Source organism: Liolophura sinensis, chromosome 1 (assembly GCF_032854445.1).
Source record: "Liolophura sinensis isolate JHLJ2023 chromosome 1, CUHK_Ljap_v2, whole genome shotgun sequence".
NCBI lineage: Eukaryota > Metazoa > Mollusca > Polyplacophora > Chitonida > Chitonidae > Liolophura > Liolophura sinensis.
This window is the reverse complement of record NC_088295.1, coordinates 41,183,508-41,206,470: the sequence shown is the minus strand read 5'-3', so window position 1 is coordinate 41,206,470 and position 22,963 is coordinate 41,183,508. Positions and strand designations below refer to the sequence as shown.

The window sequence follows — 22,963 nt, the reverse complement described above, 5'->3', positions numbered from 1 at the left end:
CAGGTTTTTACCACTTTCAACGTTTTAATTGCATACACAATCGGCCTTGAAACGAACTATTTCAAGGTATTCATGTGATGTCAATGATACTCTCTGGGTCACTACAGATCACCATGGATTCTGAAGTTTTAAAAGAACTCTACTCAGTTGGAAAAATTCTAAAAAATTAAATCAAACTATTACATGGACCCGGTTTAATTGTCTTTCACCTAGTATGTACTTCATTTCAGTGTTTTCTTTGCCCTTAATACACCATACATGAGCTTTCAAAATGTTCACTGGTAATATAAGGAATGTAGAATAAACAAATCATATACATCATACATACCTTCAAATTTTTCAGGACCAAAACTTTGTCCATTTCAGCAACGTCCGATTGTAATTGCAGGAGACCCTGTTATTAGATTACAAGTTGTGTGTAATACCATTATACATTAAACACTAACATAAGCAACAGACACATCTGCCCTTATAATATCTTTCTACATTCCTGAAAAAACAGACTACGGGATATACACAGAGATTTTGACAACCTGTGATAGCCTTTACACTTGCAGGGTGATTTGCCAAGGAAATGCAGTTTCAAATACTAAAAAAAACAACTCCGTACCATATTTCACCTAAAGTTTGATATGTACAAATGAGCTTTCAGAAGATCCTAAAAGCTTTAAAATCATACTTTTGATGCCAATGGTGAAATTTTTCTGACAGGAAATTATTCAAACAAACAAAAAAAAAACAAAAAAATTATGCGACCTATGCGGTAGATGAGTAACTCAAAAGCAAGCAAACTGTGTCATTTTAAAAATGCTAAATTTTACGTGTAATGTGGTAAATAATCCATAAGCAATATGAGGTCACAAACAGGCGCTGCACGTGTATATATAATATGTCCTTGTCAGTACATCGTCAGTAAAATACAAAATAAATTAATAATAGATAGTAATAGATGTAACGTTTAAAACGAATACATTAACTTTCCTGTGAGTTCATCATACACTCACCTGGACAGCACTATAATCCAGCTCTGTGATGTTCTTGCAGTCTAACACAACGCTCGGTGAAGTGGCTGTAAGATAAAACCCAAGTCAGGTAAAAATTAACCACGTGTTCATTTGCACGAGTGATTTCACTTGTCGTACTCAAGATCAATTCATACAGCCAAAATTGTGGAATCTATAACCCTTGACTTAAAAGTGTTGGTTTGGACAAAGACTCATTTGTTTTACAGGATAATGGTTGACAAACACTCATGATTTTATAAACGTAAACATTTTGAAATGCAGAAAAAGAGTGCTGGTGAGTATAATCAGATTACCATTCCCTCAGCTGCTGCTTGCCAAAGGTTTAACTGAAGATAGTTAGCAACATGGAGAGATAAGCCAATGTTGAAGTGAAACTTAAACCATTCACTCAGCTGCTGCTCGCCAAAGGTTTAACTGAAGATAGTTAGCAACATGGAGAGATAAGCCAATGTTGAAGTGAAACTTAAACCATTCACTCAGCTGCTGCTCGCCAAAGGTTTAACTGAAGATAGTTAGCAACATTGAGAGATAAGCCAATGTTGAATTGAAACTTAAACCATTCACTCAGCTGCTGCTCGCCAAAGGTTTAACTGAAGATAGTTAGCAACATGGTAAGCCAATGTTGAAGTGAAACTTAAAACGCAAAGACACTTTGCAAAACTGGATTTTAAATATTCTGTCACCAGCTCAATATCTCAAAGCTTTAGCCAGCCCGAGGCAATCTTTCTCACATTTGTGTTCTCGATTTCAATTTTATACTGCACCTCCTAATCAAGGTTTTAATGACAAATGTGTTTCAATAAACTGTGACTCTTCTTCTTTATCTGAAACTGTTTTGCACCAGATTTGAGAATATTCTGAGCATGTCAGCTTAATGAGTGGAGGAAACAAAGCGATCACTCGGAGAACCCAGCACACCTAACCAGGTGAGTAATTAACTGCCTCACCAAAATTCACACCTGATGTTATAAGCAAATGCATTTAAACCTGATTGGCCCAAGGACCATGGTTTTGATGACAGGAGTATATATCCCTTTAACAGTGTGCTTCTCTCACACTGTTGCCTGGTCACCCTTACACCAGAAATTCTACAGATGTTATCCTTACAGTTAGCAGCTTGACTTGTGATAGTGTCTTGTATGTACTCCATGGAAGGAAAGGCCAGCCCTTTGTCCACAAATACATCCAGGGGTAAAGCTCCCTGACTCGTCTGAAACAAAACACAGAGATCAGACACAAGGCTCATTCCATACATTATAAAAAGACTGATTTCTGACAGAGAAATACCAAAAAAGCTGCCTCAAACACACTGGATAAAGAAAGATTATTGAAGACAAAAAGGCTCTTTTCAGACAGGGACCTGACAAAACGGCTCTTTTCAGACAGGGACCTGACAAAAAGGCTCTTTTCAGACAGGGACCTGACAAAAAAGTCTGATTCAGACACAAAGAATAAAGAAGGATTATTTCAGACAGAAGTGATATTAGGCTCTTTTCAGATAGATAAATGACAAAAAGACAGATACAGGGTTCGTACAGTATATGAAAATGAAATTCAAGGAGTTTTTTGTCATTTTCAAGGCTAGTTTAAACATACTATGGTGCAAATTATAGACTATATTCAGATTATAAGTCTGAATTATAGATGCTTTAATTTGCATGCATGTATATTGAATAGTAAACTTGCTTTTGCAAGAAATATCTGCCCTTCACCTCTGTAATGCAACACATTCTTTGTCTCGACCTTGGCTCAATAAATAAAATGAACGCCATGTATCATTATGCAGGGCTTCCTCTGGGTCAGTAATTTTTTTAGCCAGTCACTTTAGCCACTCATCACATTTTGTAGTAAATACTTTCTTAGCAGCCATGACTCTTGTAGGTCTCCTTCTGTAATTTGTTTTATCTGCCTTGTTGTAGCTGCTAGAATCAGTTTGGTCTCTTCCAGCTATATCTGGAGTTTATCAAACGTTACATTTAAAACAATTGCCCTCAAAATAATGGACCAATGCTTGGGAGCATGTTTTTGTTTTTTGAAAAAAAAAATCAATCATTTTTTCAACCTATCTGTAAGATCATAGTAAAATGTAATTTCTTCTATCAGAAAAATTTGTTCCGAAATTAATTTGTAAATTCAGTCTATTTAAATGCAACATTATGATCAGTACATCGGAGTAATACAGTCTGGTTTTCTTCTAAAACCAGACGGCGTACACATTTATGTAACAGCACATATTCTGAAACATTAAATTTACTTCGTATCCAAAAAAAAATAGTTTAGTAAGTGGGAATGTTTAAATTTTTCATGGGATGTAACTTCATTTACAGGTGTAACTCTACCTTGATTTATTTCCCTGGATAATTTTTTTTTTTTTTGTAAAATTGGCAATGAAAGGCATCCCCCAAAATGCCACGATTCTTGTTCGTTATTTAACAAAATGATTCAAGCGTTATTTAATGTAAGTCGACTTGCAACAATGCTGAACCCACTTTCTAGATTTATCGTACGGTAATCGCCATACAACTGTGTTGTTGTTTCTCCGAGATGAGGCTGTTTGAAATGAAAGTAAGTGGATTATTTTCAATAGAAAAATTGTGAAAATCTGCTAAAAACCCTAGAAAACTCTCATGGTAGCTTTTGTATAACATTTGTATTTTTTCTTAAGTGAATAAATTTATCGCCGAAAACATTAACATTTTTTCAAATTTTATCGCCATTTCAAAAAATTGATCTAAATTTGCGACAATGGCGAGTGCTAGCGGAAGCCCTGGTTATGGGAGAATTATCAGCGAGCTCTCGATATACAGACTCAGCGGTCAGCACGCAATATTTAAGTTCGGGGCAAACTAAGATTTTCAAGGAGTTTCCAGGATTATTTGTCTTTTTTAAGGACTTCCACGTACTTAAAAACAATGAAATTTCATGGACTTTCAAGGACTGTTCGCACACTGAGATAAATGAATAAAGACAGATAAATGAAAAAAGGCTCAATTCAGATACACACAGAAGGATCATTTCAGACAGACACGACAAACACAGCTCATTTCACATAGAGAAATGACAAAGGAGGCTCTTTTCAGACAGAGACAGAAAAGAGCTCGTGTAATTCATGCACAGCTTGGAGGATATTACTCCGAGAAAACATCCCTGAGGTAAGTTACAATTTTATCGCAGTAAACTGTTTTGAAGTTCACACTATGTCCATATTTATACATTAACAGAATGACAGAAGATACAATTCTTTCTCTTTTCCCGGATAAATAATTTCACAAGGGAACATCACTCTATTGAGCTTTTTTTTTTGCATAAACATTACATGAATTACAAATGCTTAAATGTTTGTGAAATAGGTTTGCTTAGAACGCACTTAGTCAAACCCAACAACTTGAAATCATAAAACTTTACATCTCTATAAACAGTGTTATGCTTCACATTTAAGCTAGAAGTTTAATCAAAAACTTATGAGTGTTTTTAACACCATAAATTCAAGAAAACATTCTGAGGTAAGAATGGATAAAAACAACCAAACTTTAACACTTACCTTGACCTTGGGTCTGGCCAAAGGATACAGCAGTATAACTATAGAGACACCAACACCAGCCAATATACCATACTGAAATTGTAAATGTCAATTTAATTATATCAACTCCAAAACTGTTCATTTATACCTGTGCAATGACAGCCAGTATGTAGTGGATGGATGAAACTAGATTGCCTACAGTAAACATAACCCACAGCCAGTTATGTTGGCGAAATGTGAGTGTGTGTGACCTGTGTCACACTGAGGGTTTGCGGCAGGTCTCCAGCGAACTGCATTTTAAAGACCACTGTCATTCGCATATTGTCAACAACACGGCCTTAGGAACAATGGAAGCATGAAACCTTTCCTCTCCAAATTAAAAGTAGTTAAAAGGCAAGCACTTGAACCATTCCGTCTTAACTCACTCTCGTTCATATCTGAGCTAGAATGAAAAAATATTAACAATACCATTCCCAGGGATGTTTGGAGCATCCTACAGCTGAGCTTACAAAGTCATCCTTAACAGTATAAAAATGCAATATGTCTAGCTGTCTCATATCATTTTGGTTTGGTCAGTTCTTGAGTGAGTGTTTAGGGTTTGACGTTGCATTTAAAGGAGAAGAAAATTTAAATATCAAACAAATACCATTGAAGAGAGTATGCATTTCCTCACATGTGCATGCCATAAAAAAATTCTAATATGTACCTCAAGTTGATAAATTATATATAAAGTCAGCGCCAAAATCCGCTGTGGGCCACTCCATTTTGCCAAAGAACTAGTCCTGAAGCCTTCTGTGTTAGGAGGAGAATTTCCATCGGAAACTGCCAAAGTGCAGTTCGTGCATTTCTGGTAGAACTTGGCTTCCCGTAAGGTAGCGAACAGTACAGTTTGTTTTCCGCCTTACGATCGGGAAACCGGAATGTTGGACCTAGATTCTGAGTTTACACGAACAAGCCCGACGTTTTAACGACTCTCTTTGGCTGAGGGGCAACACACCCCCAGCATAAATTACAGGGTGTTAAAGATGGAGGGCGCGATGGACTCGGCAATTAATGCTAGCTTTGCAGCTTTCAGGCTTTACGTGTATGGCGAGGAAAAATGGCAAAATTATGCAACAGGCACCACCAGATAGAAGAAAATGTGCTCTTTTCAGCCTATAGTGCCATGTTTCAAAATTTTCTTCTCTAATGATATGACAACCAAGGAGTCCTTAGACTGGATGTAATGTGCCTCCTTGTTGCTCCTTTATCTAGTGCTTTTTCAATGAGACAACTGGTCAGCTTTTGAGCTTTACCCGTTCAATACGGGACATCAGATTTTGGCCACTGAACTGTTGTTGTAGGGTGTTAAACTGAATCTGCCCATGTCTCAAGTATTACTGATGTTAAAATACAAAAGATGCATACTCCACATCAGCCAAATGTGAAATTTTCCCCAAGCTTCCCACCTACATGTATGTCAAAGCTAGGAGGGTCATGGGCACAAGAGATACAATCTTCAATGACTGAGGCATTTGTTAATAATAAAACATTTATATATTAGTAACACTAGAATTACCATAAATCACAGAGTGTAATGCTCACCTCTATCCCTATCAAAAACGACAGAATAAAGGTGACAAATAATGGTATCAGGTCAATTTCTGCAAAAAAGAATTGACATTATATTAGAGGACTAATATGTAGGAAATTAAGAAAAACATATCAATCAAAAAACATCAAAAGTGGTAAGGAATTTCTAAGAGCCTAATTAAAATATATATTTCATTGTTAAACCCACAGCAGACTTAAAGGTCTTTTCTTCCAAGAACTTGTGATTTATACATTATCAAAGGATCAAATCATAAATGGACTAATTGATATGATGATTTTTGTTACTCTCAAAGATTCTGTCACAAATATAACTCACTTCCTACATATGATATAACTTATCATGTTTCACAAACAACTTCTTTATTAAAAATTGCATACTTACTATTGACTCTCCAGAGTGTGAGGACTATCTTATAATCCACCATGTAAATAACGGCTGAAATGATGACGGCAGCCAGGGAAGAACGAGGGATGTAATAAAACCAGGGGGTCAACAGGCCCAGGGCCAGCAGTACTAGAGCACCTGTAAATACACATATTTTATTGCCCTGGAATGCTTCACTGCTACCAGCAATTCTGTGAGTTTCTCTGCGTATGTTTCTCTCCGCCGCTTGCTCAGTCAGACAGATTTCTGACATCCTATCTTTAGCAAAATGATATTGACTTTTTGTGGGTTATTGCAGCCACTGCTCTTTTGTCTTTTTAACCACATTCAAGAATATTTCACTAATTGGAAGGCAATAGATCACTCGCCAACTTAGACTATATAAGAGAGCATTGGGCGCTTGATGCCACCAAGGCCCTGAGAACAATAAATACGGGTGAGGCCAGACAATTCCCTGTAAGGGAATGGGACTGAACACACATCTTGTCAATGTGTAGCTGATTTCTTGTTACAAAATGCGTCACAAAAAAAAAAAGGCATGAAGTACTTATGTCTGGTTTGTTAATTAGCTTCATAATTCATCTTCAACAAGGCAGGTTGGTAAGTGACTGAAGTGATCTATATACAACAAGCCTTTTGCTTACTTCCCATGATATATAATTTATGAGAGCACGATAAGTATTGTAATCTGAGTGTTCTCATCAACTGTTACAATACAACACTAACTATTAGGTACGTATGTATGCATAGCTTTTAATGTCATACTTTCCCCCGGGCGCTGGACAGTTTCCACCCACCATAAATGCTGGCCACTGTCGTACAATTGAAATATTCTTGAGTATGGCGTAAAACACCAATCAAATAAATAAATAATGTCATTCTTAATTTTTCAGTCACATGACGAAGAGGAGTAATTCTTCAACCATTTCAACCAGCCCTGAGACCAGTATTTAGAAACATTCTCAGAGAACTACAAGGTGAAGAGAAATAAGTTGTTTTATGAAGCTTGCATCTTTAATGACACAAACAAATGATATATGATCATTTCCACAGTAACTATATGCATAACTTCTGCTGAAAAAGTGATTCATTGGGTTGAAATGATATTTACAGTATCTCTATTTCAATGCTATTTTCAATGCTCATCCAGACATTAACTATTACCCTGTTTTGACTATGCTGGCTTAATTCATTTCCTTTCTTGCTATACAGCCAACGTTTGACAGCTAAAAGCTGATAGAAAACTGCAGGATATTGCAGGATAGGCATTAAGTTTCACTCCTGGATTTGAGAAAGCAATATTGTAAACTCCTGTTACCACACCAAAGTTGCTGTAACCAATGAGAACAATGAACACACAAAGACTCACACTGGTGCCATTGGTCAGAATGAGATAGGGTCTTCCCCTTAGAGAACAGAAATCTTGACACCTTTTTCAAAAATGGGTCACAAATTTGGGTCATTCTCAGGTAGCACAGAAACTTTGACATCAGATATCAACAACTTATGAATGGTACTTTCATACCAACTATTGTATTACATGTTCTGTTCACTCACGACTTAGGAGGAAAGAAACATGATATTGTCTTACCAGTAACTAATCCCCCCATTGGCGTGGCCACCCCACTCTGGGAATTCACAGCCGTTCTAAAATTAGAAGAAGAGAAATTAAAAAGTCATTTGTCTGATTGTTTATTGTGTAATCTCAAACTTTTGATCCCAGCTTGTCAGAGACTCACAGCCATGTATAGTATGGTATACCACCATTAAAGTGAAAGACAGCACCCTATTTATGTGCACTAGCAACATTAGCAACATTAACATTCAAAGTATCCTAAACTGGCATTAAATATTTTTTAGATTTTTTTCAACCCAGTAAAAGCTTCAGCGGGTCTCCATTATCCAGAGAAAGGTGATGTCACATTGACTCTAGGGCTCTAGCGTCGAAGGTATTTATATATACTAGTCTGAGCAGTAGCTACAGCACATAAAAGCTGTGGATTTGGACTTTCAAGTGATATATAGGACATACTGGAAGAGTATTTCTTCCTCTGCTTGAATTGTTGATTACAAGGATCTCCAGCGACCCTGTCTAAATTGTACAGCCAAGGTATTCTTGCTTTAGGTCGTACTGTCTGGAGTGGTTGTGTTGGTGATTTGGATTCCTATTAAATGTCTACAAATCTAACATAGGAATAGGAATATTGTACAACTAGACTGATGCTCAATTCTAAAATAAATGGAAATACACACTGTAGATCTGAGCACCACTGAGGCTGATCTAAGCATTTGACTGTCGATGGATTTTATGCTGCTATTTTGTAGTGGTGGCTTCTAAGATGGTTATTGCAGACATCAGAAAAAGCACTTTGGTTGAACACGGTGTTCCAATAATTTTACAGTATTTTATAAAAAAAAACAACAAAAAAAAAAAACACTGAATGCCAGAAAGACTCATACGAACAACAAAAAATGTATTTGTATAATTTGAACGGCATGTCTAAGTGAGCCTAGGGTCTACTGCGGAGATGAATGTGGTTTGCGCCGAGACAGTATGCTACTGTCTGACATGATTTGTAATACCGTCATCCAATATTACACAGCTTGTAAATCAACCTCTGTAAATTTTATCTCTGTGGTGGTTTGTAAATGATACAGACCTGTCCCACAACATTATGTGAAATGGCCCTTCGGCTACATGTAACTAAATGGTTGTAAACTATCTCACAATGATGTCTTATGCAGTAGTTCTGTCATCATATGTCACTCCATAGTGTGAATGAGTAATGGCTGTGTCACAGCTTAAGCCACCCAATATGACAGCAACGTGTTTGATTGGATAAAATTCTTAAGATATCTGCCTCGATTCACACCATCCGTTTGAGCAGTATTGTCATTTTTTTTCTACTTGTTATTTTGTGAAATCTCATTAAAATAACAAAAAATGAAATTTTTTAGAAAGCTTGAGTATCCTGCTTTTGAATGAAATATGTTAGTCAGGTGCTGTCTTGTCCTTGAACATATTAAAAATAAAAACACTAGGAAATAACACCAAGGTAGCACAAAAAAACAAACCATTCTTATTATATTACAATGTCATGTTACACCTTCAAGGTTTTCGAACGCATATAAAGACCTACGAACCAATTCCTAACCAAACAAATGGATAACCTAGCTCTTGATCCTGCAGGTAATTTTGTCATTGCTATATATGTTATTTCCTTTACTGAGTTATAACTGTGACAACATGATATACATTCTAAGACATTTTCATTGAGAAATACAAGTTTGAATTTGTGCTATGAGACAAAACAGTGACACACAGAAGATATGAATAAATAATCCAATGGTAAAGCACATTCTGAACTACAGGATATAGAAAGAACTTCTTCATTTCCCTCAGACAAAATTTTGGGAATTATCGTACATGAATTAAAATTTTGCCCATAACAAAGTTGCACATTTTGATATCCTACATTTATTTGCCTCTTAAAACACACTCTTTGGGGGAAAATTTTAGGTCATTAGTCACGTAAATCTGTCATGTAAACATGTAAATAGCTCACCTTGAAAAACTGCCGGTGATGGGATAAGCACCAAAGAATGAGCTTATTAAATTGCCCACACCTGTAGAAAACAAACAACAATAATTGTATCCTTCTCAAAACTGTTTCAGATTCAAATGGATGGGTAAAACATAGTTGCACAATGAACAACAAATCAATATTTATTAGTGTTTGTCTTTCTTTAACTTTACAGAAAATTGAAACAAATTTTAGTTTCTATTTCTGGAAAATTATTTGTAAACATTACATATAGATTGCACAAATTCAGTGTACAGTATGGTAGCAACCGTTTGGAGTTATCACGGCACAAACCTATAGCAATCAGCTCTTGGCTTGGGTCAAGTTTGTAGTTGTTTTTTCTAGCTGCAAAAGAAAAAAGAGCATAAATATATTACTTTTTACATTCTACAACAACCTGATAGGAGTTTAACGCCACTTTCATTATTATTTTGGTCATATCACAACACTGTTTTCTTGCAGGTCAAACTCTGATAGAATTTGAACGTCATTTTCAATGATATTCCAGCCATGTCACAGTGTGTCCTTGAAGCAGTTCAAATGATAACATCTTTAAAACCAATATTTGGCCTTTGCCTTTCTGTCAAGTACTAAGTGAGAAGAACCACTGTAAATCAGGCCCTGAGCTATCACACAGTGAAACCTGAAATCTCTCAGACATCAACTCGATGCAACAGCTACTTTTGCAACTAAAAAGTTTGCAGCAGAATGTTTTGAAAATTCTTGTAAACTAAAAATACAAAGGAGAAAGTACTTATTTCTTTGGTTGATGTTTCATATTGTAAGATTTGTTTAACAAACTTCCTGAGCAAAAGCCGCAGTTAAAAGCAGTGGATTGAAAGTGGTCAAGGGCATGACAGTCACACCAAACAAAGCTACCCCCACCCAACAACAAACCACCAACCCCTCCTCCGTTTATTCCCCTTCACAAGAAAGAACTGCTTACCAAACGCCTTTCCAATAGCCACAGTCTCAATAATACCCAACAATGGAACGATGGCAAATCCTGCACCAATTTTCTGTAACAAAAATTTACCATTACTAAAACATTAAACAGAAACTGCGAGTCATTTCAGGATTTTGACATCAACCAAGGTTTTACTGTTCCATTTCAGTGGTTTCCAATTCCATGCTGATTAATAAGTTCATGCTGTATTCCAAGTAAAACAATTTCACGTTCAAACGTTTCCAAATCAAAAAACTATTCTAAAGAAAGAAGGCTAAGAAATGTGTTACTGATAAATCCAATCATACGGAGATGCTTGAACTTGTAAAACCAGCCATTATAGGAAGACCTAAAGTAATTCTGAACACAACTACATCCATGAGGTATTGGCTAAACAATCTGGCCATCTCATCTGAATAAAAGAAAACAAGTGTCTGTTACCGACTTAGCATGTGAGGGGACAAATTATCTTCAGACAATTAAGACTGAACTAACCTCAAACACCTGGCTGGTTGTCATGGTAATGTTGTGGGACTCAAAAGTGAAAGATGGGGGTCTAAACTCCGGGAGACCTGGTACTAGTTCCCCCGTTAGTGTCAGCTCCGTAATGTTCTGTGCCTCCAAAGCTCCGGCAATCCCAGCTGTAGCTATCACAATTACAGCATTCCGACCTGTCCAACAATGTTCAACATTCTCCATCATTTATGGACTGGTACTTCTTTGTACATATATATATATATATATATATATTTTTGATACCCTCATCATCACATGGGTATGACACAAAAGCTTTACTTTATTTTTTAGTAAGAACTGATGAAAGGTGGAAACAGACCATCCTTAGTTACAGTACGGTTAAGAAAAAGAACTGGTCCACATAAGATCTGAAATAGGGATGGTGCTAAGAAGGTAGTGATACTAATTTTAAAGCTTTCATGCCTGAATCACCATAATGAACAAGCAAATTCAATGAATTGCCTTCCATACTATATATATGCAGAAATTATGCATGGGGCAATCTGGTTTTCGCCTTGATCAAAGGGGCCACAAAAAGAATCCATGCAAAAAATTTGTTTACAACTGAAAAAAAACATTTGAGAAGTAACTGCATGGAGCCAATGATCAATGAGAAGTAAGAAATTCATGAAATACATGCATGTAAGAAATTCATGAAATACATGCATGTAAAAAATATGGTACTGGTTCTTAAACTTGCTTTGGAGTTACCCTGCGTGAACGTGCACACAGAAATTTATCCAAAATCAAACAAAATTATTGTTTTTTTTTTTTTTGCTTTTTTTTTTGGATTGGTGTTTTTACGCCGTACTCAAGAATATTTCATTTATACGACAGCAGCCAGCATTATGGTGGGTGGAAACCGGGCACTGCCCGGGGGAAAACCACGACCGTCCGCAGGCTGCTGGAAGACCTTCCTACATACGGCCAGAGAGGAAGTCAGCATGAGCTGGACTTCAACTCACAGCAACCGCATTGGTGAGAGACTCCTGGGTCATTACGCTGCGCTAGCGCGCCAACCAACAGAGCCACGGAGGCCCCTAAAATTATTGGAAGAAAACCATCAACGAATGAGAATCAAGGAATTAATTAAATATACAAAATATTGTATGGACTTGGTTGAGATCTTATGCTTCATCTGAAGCTCCACCAAGAGAACCTGCATGCAAAATGTAATAAAAACCAGATAATATTTGAGCAGTTATTGCAAATAACAAAAACTTACCAAGGCCCAACCGTCAGATAAAACCACATTAATACTAATCACCATGCTTTTGTTGAAATGCGGAGTATAAAGACCCTCGTAAAAGAAGCTTACCTGTACAAACCAACCAGAGAAGTTTCTTCAGCACTTCCTTCCACAACTTCCTCTCTTCTGGACTTTCTTCCTTCCATTTAATATCACGCACTTGCTATAAATGAGACAATAAAACAAAAAAATAATAATATTAAAACAAAAAACATAATATTAAAACAATTACAAAAAGTAAGCATCAAAGATAATATCACGTGGCAACTTTTAACTAGCCAGAAAATCTTTTTCAACAACAATCTGTAATTTTTGCCAGCTTGTCAGACATGAACTTAAAAAAAAACAGACTAAATACCGACATTGATGCATGAGTTTTACCATAGTTAAAATCTATCCTACGTTTCTTACATCAGTCATAAGCCCAAAAGTTTTACCGCAGTTAAAATATATCCTACGTTTCTTACATCATTCAAAAGCTCAAAAGTTTTACTGTAGTTAAAATCTATCCTATGTTTCTTACATCAGTCCAAAGTTCAAAGGTTTACACATTTCTAAAACCTGAAGAACGATTAACAACAAAAATATATGAACTGAAGTTATTATTTTATGTGGTAAATTTTACTCTTACCTTTAAGAAGATTAAAATAACCAGACAGACTAATCCCATGCATAAATCCCAAACACTGAAAAAGAAGTGCAGGTGATAAGAAACCAATGCAGCAGACATGGATTCAATCAAAGTTTCACACTTCCATGGACTCATTTATCCATATGAATGCATGATCCTTAATTTATCAAAGGTCATAAGATTCTGTTTACTAGGGTATTAAATGATGTGGAAACATGACCTGTTAATTTATTTTAATTGATTGACTTTTAATGCCATACACAAGCAGTGTTTCACCAATATAGCTGGCTTGTGGGTTGAGGAAAAATAGAGTGCGATGAGTATACCATCGGTCTTTGCCAGGCATGTAACCCAAAGCGGCGGTCGAACAAGCAAGAGATGGGTTTCAATGCATGGAAACTACAACAATAGTATTCATGAAATTTTGCTTTCCAATAAAATAAATCCTGTTTTTATTCAAAACAAATTAACTAAAGCATGACAATTTTCTGAACTTACTTAGTTTCTGGAATCTTCAGAGCTGTTTCGTAGACTTGATGTAAGAATTCTCGCGGAATGTGGGACAGACCCAAGATATCCTGCAGCACAAATATGAATACAGTCTTTAAACTGGACCTTATGATACTGGTTACATTATTTGTAAGTCTAAACCAAGTCTCAGGCTCTCATGGTTAATCCCATGGTGCACAGATATTATGATACTGGTTACATTATTTATTCTAAAGTCTAATCCAAGTCTCAGGCTCTCATGGCTAATCCCATGATGCTCGGATATTATGATACTGGTTACATTATTTATTCACAAGTCTAAGCCAAGTCTCAGGCTCTCTCTGGAATCAGTGTACTGAACAGACGTGATTTACATGCAGGTAAAAGGTAAAAATAATTTTGAAAAAAAAAAACATAAAATAGAATCCCTGGCAACTTTTCACGACAAATAGTAGATAAAAATAAAATCAGAAATTTTACAAAGCCTGCCACAGGGACTGTATTAAGGTTGAAGGTTGAAGCTATGATGAAAAGAATCTCGTTGATATCAACAGGAAGGTATTGGTAATAATACTAAAATTCTCGCGTGTGACCTGAACACATGGGTGCAACATGCATTAGGCTTTCTTATGAAATTCAGAGCACCAAAGCAACAGTGTGATCAGATTTTAAAAATTACACCGGCGAAGCATGCACTGTGGTGATGATTTATTTATTTATTTGATTGATGCTTTACACCGTACCCAAGAATATTTCCCGTTTTCAACGGCGGTCAGCATTATGGTTGGAGGAGACCAGGCAGGGCCCAGGGGAAACCCACGACCAACCGCAGGCTGCTGGCTGACCTTCCCACGTACAGCCGGAGAGGAAGCCAGCATGAGCTGGACTTCAACTCACAGCACCTGCATAGGTGAGAGGCTCCTGGATCATTACGCTGCGCTAGCGCGCTTACCAACTGAGCCACGGAGGCCCCCTGTGGTGATCAGATGTTACAACAAAATAGATATTAGTGCGTGTAACCCTGGTTTTAAATCACTACATTTTTGAATGTGGATCTTAAAATACCTTAATCTGTCCGACAGCAATAATGATGGCTGCAGCTGATGTAAAGCCATTGATGACCGGAAATGATATGAAGTTGACCAATACACCTGGAAAACAGAGATAATAAAGTTAATAGCTGGTTGATCTACTACTCAAAAATATGTACTTGTTAGCGGTATCATCATAAGAAAAACCTTTTACCTACCTTAGAAAAGGCTCTAATTTTTTTAATTTCACCCAGTGAGGTCATCATATTTTAGTTACATTACAATAGGACCAAAACATACATTTTCCATTTGACATAAAAAAAACCTAATGCTTAAATGAACACGGAAATTTCTGAGGTTCTCCTACAGTTGCACATTATATGCTATGTGTTCAAATAATTTAAAGAAATCCAAATGCTCTTGGTTGTTCTCCCTTGACTCAGGTATATTTTACTGTAATGAGGAGATAATCTGGATACAGGAAAACTTTTTTTGTTCCATTATTAAAATACCTGGCAAATACTCTCCCACAGTGGTGTAGTTAAAACAGCGATAAAGTTCATGCGTTATCCCAAAAGCGAAATTTTAGATCAATGCTCCAGTGAGGGCTAAAAAAAACACTTCTGTCAGTTTTATAAGTAAATCAATTATACCAGCTCACCCAGCTTCAAAATACCGAGGGTAAACTGGATGATTCCACAAAAGAGACATAAAATGATGGCGAATGTTGGATCTTCCGCAACAGGTGTTGCAGCGAATGCAGCTGTCATCAGAGACATGAGCGCAGTTGGTCCTAGGGTAATATCTTTGGAGGTACCAAGGAAGATGTACAGGAAACAGCCCATGAAAGCAGAGTATAACCCATACTGAAAAGAAATGAAATGCCTGATTAACTGATCAATGAGTGAATGATTCTAAGCAGGAGACATCAGCATGAGTGAGTCTGTGTTTATAAACCATGATGGCAATGCTGGTATTCACTGATACCTTCCATTCTGCAGCAATGTACTTATATGCAAACCTACTATTTTAGGCAATTTGCTTCATAGAATTTTCAAAATTATACTACCAGACTGAAATATCAAACAGCAACCAATCAGAGGTGTTTCCATTTACCAGCATTCTATTAAAATGAGGACAAAGACTCTAGAATCTGAATATATAATTAAGTTATACAACGACCGCTCTAAATGTAGCAAGTGAATTGTTGTTAAGATATTCATGACATCTGGGCACCTGCTGTTTTACGTGCACCTACAAGCTGTATTCTTTACACGGCAGTAAAAAGACTGTCTACATAACCTGGACGATCGTGAGTTGATCTATGTTCAGCTTTGGAGGCTTACGAAGAATGTATCATTTGGAATCTGAACAAGTCGTAACTTAATGTCCACTACCAACTGCAGATATTCTCTCTACAAAACCAAGAACTTTCATATATATTTCCAATAAGATGTTAAGACATATGGGTATATGTATCAAACTGAAGAATAATAGCTATTAAAGACAAGTCTTTCAGTAGAACGCACCTGAGGTGGAAGTTGTGCAACTCTGGCATAGGCAAGACCCTGAGGAATAACGGTCAAGCCTACAGTGAGCCCGGCTATGATATCACACTGCAGGTCCAGCAACCTGTAAAAGAGAAATATAAGTAAGACACAGTGCAAATATTGGTATCATGTTATTGTCTCATAGCTGCAGAGGTACATGTAAATGCACACCCTGAGGATGTCTGGGGAGACAAACAGGTATACATCATGTCAGGGGCTCTGGACAGGTGTGCTGTGGATTATACACATTTACATGTTGATTTATTTATTTATTTATTTATTTGATTGGCAGCCAGCATTATGGTGGGAGGAAACCGGGCACTGCCCGGGGGAAACACATGACCATTCGCAGTTTGCTGACAGACCTTCCTACATATACGTCAACTCACAGCGACCGCATTGGTGTGAGACTCCAGGGTCATTACGCTGCGTTAGCGCGCTAACCAATTGAGCCACGGAGACCCCCCCATTTAGGTGTTGAGGATTTATATTATACATGCTGGGTATTACAGACATGGAGGTACATGTTGAGGATTATCGACATGAAGGTACATGTTAAGGATTGTGAAAATGGAGGTACAGGTTGAGGATTAACAACAGATCATGGAAATGGAAATGGGAAGATGTAAATTGATATACTTAGTCAGAAAAAAAGACCACTGATGTGACGTACGTGTATTTGGGAAGCCATTTTATTATAGGCAGCCTGCTTTTAAGGGTTTCCATGGAACAACATTCATGGGCAGATGATTTGACCTTGGTCTTGACTTTGGCACAGCATCCTATTTTCAGTTCCTGTGGGTCAGGGCCCTCTGGGATCTTCCCATTCTTCTTGGACATGCTGGAATAAAAATGAGCAAATACTAATTTAGAAGTATGCTAGCATATCTAATATCACCAAATAGCACCAACTTTCCTGCCTTTTATTTTTTAGTAATGAGATTTATCTGTCACATCAAAAATTGGCAATATGGTTTCCCTGACAATGCAGAATGGTATGTCTCATGGCCACTTCTGTTATCTATGTATCCACCACACGTTAAAGTTGCACATGCAAAACAACTGGAGTTATAGCTTTGACTATAACAATAATAGGGGATATAAAGCGAAAATCAGCAACATGGTTACCACGTCAACTGCAGAAATGAACAAATTCAAAACACTACCAATCATCACCTCTATATTTATGTACCTGCATGTACCAAAAGTTAAATCTGCAAATATACAAAGCCTGAAGTCATAACTCAGACATGCCACGAAAGGATACAGATGAACAGAAATACAAACAGACAGGCAAAAGCATGATACAAAAAAAATGTTCTGCAATGGACAATCAATACATTCTGTCAAGCCAGTCATATCCCAAAATTTAATTTATTAATTTCAAAAACATACTGATCAAGCAAGTCATGAATTAGTTCATATATATAAACACGTCATGATCAAGTGGAAGAGAGATTTGACATTCTCTTTCAATCACTTGGACACACGACTGCATTCTTTACCAGTGAAGACCACTATTCTAAATCATTCATATGTGGTGCATGTCTGTACAGACAAGTAACTTGTCAATGGTGGTGGTTTACCCCTGGCTCTCCAGTTTCCTCTATACCCATAAAACCTCAAGGTTACGCTCATTTAAATTAAGTATGTGATAGCTTCCTGAATATGTCAAACAATCGGGAAAAAAAAGAAATAAAGTCTCCGTTCTGCATACAACTTCATGTAAAATGTGTATAGAAAGTTACATTGATAAGCATCTTACTCCTTCATGTGCTATCTCCAAAAGTGACGTCATTAAGTCTAAATTCATGTTAATTTATTTAACAGTTACTTGCAAATACCCATTGTTTATAAGAAGTTTCATCATTCTAGAAACTAAGAACTTGACAAAAATTTACATGTTAGTAATGCACTTAAGATGTTGAAAATATATGGTTTACATGTACACATAAATGTACATAAATGTGTACATGTACATAAAACCTGGGAGCTGTTTCTCAAAAGAGTCTTAAGGTTACGCCAGTCGTAATTACCAAGGGGACATATGCCCTCAGTATGCCACAACATGGTGATAAGGGCAGCACAACGTTATGACCCCTTAGAGAAACAGCCCCCAGATGTGAAAAGTCACAAAAACCTTGCAATATCACCAACAAATGCTTTGTGGAGCACATAATGTGAAACACACCTTAGTTCACTATACACCTTAATAACTTACCCATTCCCATTTGCATGAACACCATTCGTCTTTGGTTCCCAGCTTAAAGGGCTGATCTCTGCCATAACTAACTCGGTTAATTGCACGTCACATTAACTATCCAAAACAGACACTTCTACATGTAGACAAACTTTCTCTGTCAGAATCTGCCTTTGTATTAGTATTAGTCTGGCTTGGAAAAAACTTGTTTTACGTCAAGACAATCGTTTTTGGTATTGATAATGATTAGTAAGTGTTATAAATAAAGCTGGGATAGTGACTTGGCAGCTGGACAGGTTCCCCTCTCCTAGTGATTCATGGACAAACAGCTGACCATAGACAGGACATATAGCCAAGCCATAGAGTGACCAGAAAACACAGGCAGGCTCCATATGGTGTTTTTTTTTTTTTTTATTGACCACTGGCTTGGCTCTGGTCAAGTTCTGACCAGTTATTGGAACCCCAACTGTTCAAGACAATACCATTCCACATAAGCAGCACCCCACTTCACCACCCACCCACTGATCAATGTGTATGTTAGATGTACCACTACAGACAAGCACCTCAACTGCACATTAGTGCCTGTGTGTTTGTGTTGGTGGTGGGGGAAGAGGGGGAGGGATATGTCAGCCAGTTTATACAAAGCTAACCCTCCCACACCACCCCACCCCGGCACCCCCCCCCCCCCATCCAAACCCACACCTGATGAACATAGGACAGTCTGACGTTAGCAAGGAATTTGATGGGCATACCTGTATATCACCATGGTGTCAAACCCACACCTGATGAACATAGGACAGTCTGACGTTAGCAAGGAATTTGATGGGCATACCTGTATATCACCATGGTGTTAGACTTCAGAACAGACCACTTTATGCACACATGGAAATGCTATTACTGGTAAGGTGAAACTAGCTACTTTTGACTGCTAATAAATCCGACAATCTATTTAATTTATAGAAAGAAAGGTTCTTTTTTTCTTTTCACTATGCCATCCATTTTGTAACATACATCATTCCGTACTATTACAAAAAAACTAGTGGTTTTCATGGAATAAACTATCAAAAAATCTGTTTCTGTTGCAGGGCTTTTCCATTTCTTCCTCTCAGCGGAAAATCTAATATCCAATGCCTATCAAAGGTTTAAAGGTGGGAAATTTCTGGAATAAATACACCATAATTACTTGAGATGTTCTAAGGGACTGAATTATTTATTTATTTGATTGGTGTTTTATGCCATACTCAAGAATATTTCACATATGTTATGGTGGGAAGAAACCGGGCCAAGCACGACGTTTTAAAGGAAATAGCTGTTCTGTGTAAGTTCATGCACTCTGTCTGTACATCATGAAGCTATGCTTTGTTACAAAGTATACAAAGGTTTTTTAAAACAACAAAAACAAAAACATCAAAGGCCAGTGGTGTGGACCCTTCATTCTATGCGTGTCAGCTATTTACATCATGCTAACACGTCATGAAATGAAAGTGACAAGGTTATTCCTATCCTTAGCAGGCATCTTTCCTCGCTGTTTTACACTGCATTTCTAAAATTTTTTTTTCCTTTCCCTGTTACAAAGTCTTTGCTATTCTGAAAGCAATTTCATGTTAAGAGAACATGAACACTTACATAATTATGTTGGAATAAAAATAGATCTGCAATAGCTGAATTCCGGAATTTTCACTAGTTTCTGAGTAGATACCGAGGTCTGCCGTCATTAACCGCTTACTGTAGCCCATACTGGGCATATGTTAAGTATACATAATGATGAGAGCAAAAGCTGCACTAGAAAACATATTCTTAATTAAAGAATACAATTGCATAATAAGAGAGGAATAAAAACAGATGTGCAAGCTCTGAATTCAGCAATTTCCATGCCTTTTTTTTGCCTGTATTTATATATTTCATTTATTTATTTAGTGGATTGATTGGTGTTTTATGCCATGCTAAAGAATACTTCACTCATACAATGGCAGCCAGCATTATGGAAGGAAACTAAGTAGAGCAAAAAGAAAACCCACAGCCATCTGCAGGTTACTGACAGACCTTCCCACATATGACCAGAGAGGAAGCCAGCAGGAGCTGGACAAACTCACAGCTACTGTGTTAGTGAGAGGCTCCTGAGTCACTATAACCCCTTGGCCATGGAGGAACCTTTATACATTTGATTATTGTTTAATGTCACAATCAAGAATTTTATGGCGAAGGAAACAGGCATGCCTGGGGTCAACCACATGACCTCTGGCAAGTTAGTGATGAACTTTCTCAAATGTAACTACAGATATATGTGACAAAGGCATAGTCTACCACTTATTGCCACCAAGGTGCAATTAAATTGTTTTTAATTGTTTTTTGGTTTTTTTGGTTTGATTAGTGTTTTCATCTGTACCCAAGAAAATTTCACTTATATGACGGTTGGGAGGAAAGCCGATAGAGCCAAGGGGAAACTCATGACCATCCACTTGTTGGTGACAGTCTTTCCAATGTACAACTGGACAGGAAGTCAGCCTGAATTGGACTTCAGCTCTCAGCAACTGCATTGGTGGGAGGTATCAAGGCCCACTGAGAGAGAAATCTACAAAATCCTTGTCCAAATCAGGTTTTGAGCCTGTACCTCATGTATCCCAACCATTGAATTTCAAGCACTTCTAACCACTAGAGCAAGGTCTAACATATACCCTTAATTGAAAAATTATAACATCCAGCTATACTACCAAAACTACATCTTTAAGCTCATTTGGTTATTAAACAAGTTAGAACCACAGAATCAATAATCTTAATAAAGTAAATAATCCCAAACGTCAAGGTTACAAGGTCATCTAGGAGTACTCTAGCTTGAGTATTGGTGGATGGAACCCTCTTGTTGTGCACCTGGATAAATCATACAAATGAGGTTCAAAGGTTATGTTGTTCATATGGGCACATAAGTGGGGAAAAGTAGGCCCGTAGATCACGGGATCACTACAGAAGAACTACACGCAACTTAATCTAGTCCTCATTTGTTTGCACATTTGCTCGTCGACTTCTTACACACACACATTACTATTATTGAGAGTGATTAATGAGTGTCATCCTGAATAGTTGGCACAATAATGAACACAGCTGCAGTTACACTAGCTCAGATTTGCTGGACTGGGGAAGGTCGGCTTTGAAACGGACTCTGGTCAGTTCACCAATTTTTGCTGATCAGTAGATCTAATGTATGATTCCACCTGTCACATCAGGAATTTGTATGCATCTGAGCAGGCAATTTGTATGCACCTGAGCAGGCAATTTGTATGCACCTGAGCAGGCAATTTGTATGCACCTGAGCAGGCAATTTGTATGCATCTGAGCAGGCAATTTGTATGCCTCTGAGCAGGCAATTATGCTTTTTACATGTACAGAAACAGATGGATAAATCAAGGCATTCTAATTTAGGCCACCCACATTGATGGATCTTTAGATTACCATTTTTTGTTACAATGAATAGAGCTGACATCAACCCACCAATTATTCCTAGTGCAACTGCTGTAAATTACCAATTGTGATCACAAATAGCTTCCAAATTGTGGTCCTTAACAGTTTGCACATTGCTTACTCGAGTTCCTGAATGGCAAGCATATTATATTCTGAGCTCTTGAACAGCAAGCACATTATTTAGCTGAGGTTATGAATGGATAGCATATGACTTAATGATGTCCTGAAAGGCCAACACAATAGTTAGCACATCACATTGATGTCATGAATGGCTAGCACATCACACTTATGTCCTGAATAGCTAGCACCTTACTCAGCTGAGATCCCGCATGGCTAGCACCTTACTCAGCTCAGATCCTGAATGGCTAGCACCTTACTCAGCTCAGATCCTGAATGACTAGCACCTTACTCAGCTGAGATCCTGAATGGCTAGCACCTTACTTAGCTGAGATCCTGAATGGCTAGCACCTTACTCAGCTCAGATCCTGAATGGCTAGCACCTTACTTAGCAGAGATCCTGAATGGCTAGCACCTTACTTAGCTGAGATCCTGAATGGCTAGCACCTTACTTAGCTGAGATCCTGAATGGCTAGCACCTTACTCAGCTCAGATCCTGAATGACTAGCACCTTACTTAGCTGAGATCCTGAATGGCTAGCACCTTACTCAGCTCAGATCCTGAATGGCTAGCACCTTACTTAGCTGAGATCCTGAATGGCTAGCACCTTACTTAGCTGAGATCCTGAATGGCTAGCACCTTACTCAGTTAAGATCCTGAATGGCTATCAC

The 22,963-nt window shown here is 37.5% G+C and overlaps 1 protein-coding gene across 3 annotated transcripts in view; it reads right to left on the bottom strand.

Annotated features, from left to right (window-relative positions):
- LOC135468842 (sodium-independent sulfate anion transporter-like) overlaps window positions 1-22,963 on the bottom strand; it is a 53,936-nt gene that overhangs the window by 1,678 nt on the left and 29,295 nt on the right. For all 3 annotated transcript variants that reach the window (XM_064747297.1, XM_064747306.1, XM_064747313.1), the window contains 18 exons: window positions 17,193-17,360; window positions 16,499-16,601; window positions 15,631-15,835; window positions 15,004-15,089; window positions 13,948-14,027; window positions 13,450-13,504; window positions 12,888-12,981; window positions 11,549-11,724; window positions 11,054-11,126; window positions 10,402-10,452; window positions 10,090-10,150; window positions 8,115-8,170; window positions 6,521-6,661; window positions 6,130-6,188; window positions 4,567-4,638; window positions 2,133-2,235; window positions 1,005-1,069; window positions 329-394 (listed from right to left, as the gene is read on the bottom strand). In XM_064747297.1, coding sequence (XP_064603367.1) covers window positions 329-394; window positions 1,005-1,069; window positions 2,133-2,235; window positions 4,567-4,638; window positions 6,130-6,188; window positions 6,521-6,661; window positions 8,115-8,170; window positions 10,090-10,150; window positions 10,402-10,452; window positions 11,054-11,126; window positions 11,549-11,724; window positions 12,888-12,981; window positions 13,450-13,504; window positions 13,948-14,027; window positions 15,004-15,089; window positions 15,631-15,835; window positions 16,499-16,601; window positions 17,193-17,360 — 1,714 coding nt within the window. The remainder of the gene's footprint in view (window positions 1-328; window positions 395-1,004; window positions 1,070-2,132; window positions 2,236-4,566; window positions 4,639-6,129; window positions 6,189-6,520; window positions 6,662-8,114; window positions 8,171-10,089; window positions 10,151-10,401; window positions 10,453-11,053; window positions 11,127-11,548; window positions 11,725-12,887; window positions 12,982-13,449; window positions 13,505-13,947; window positions 14,028-15,003; window positions 15,090-15,630; window positions 15,836-16,498; window positions 16,602-17,192; window positions 17,361-22,963) is intronic.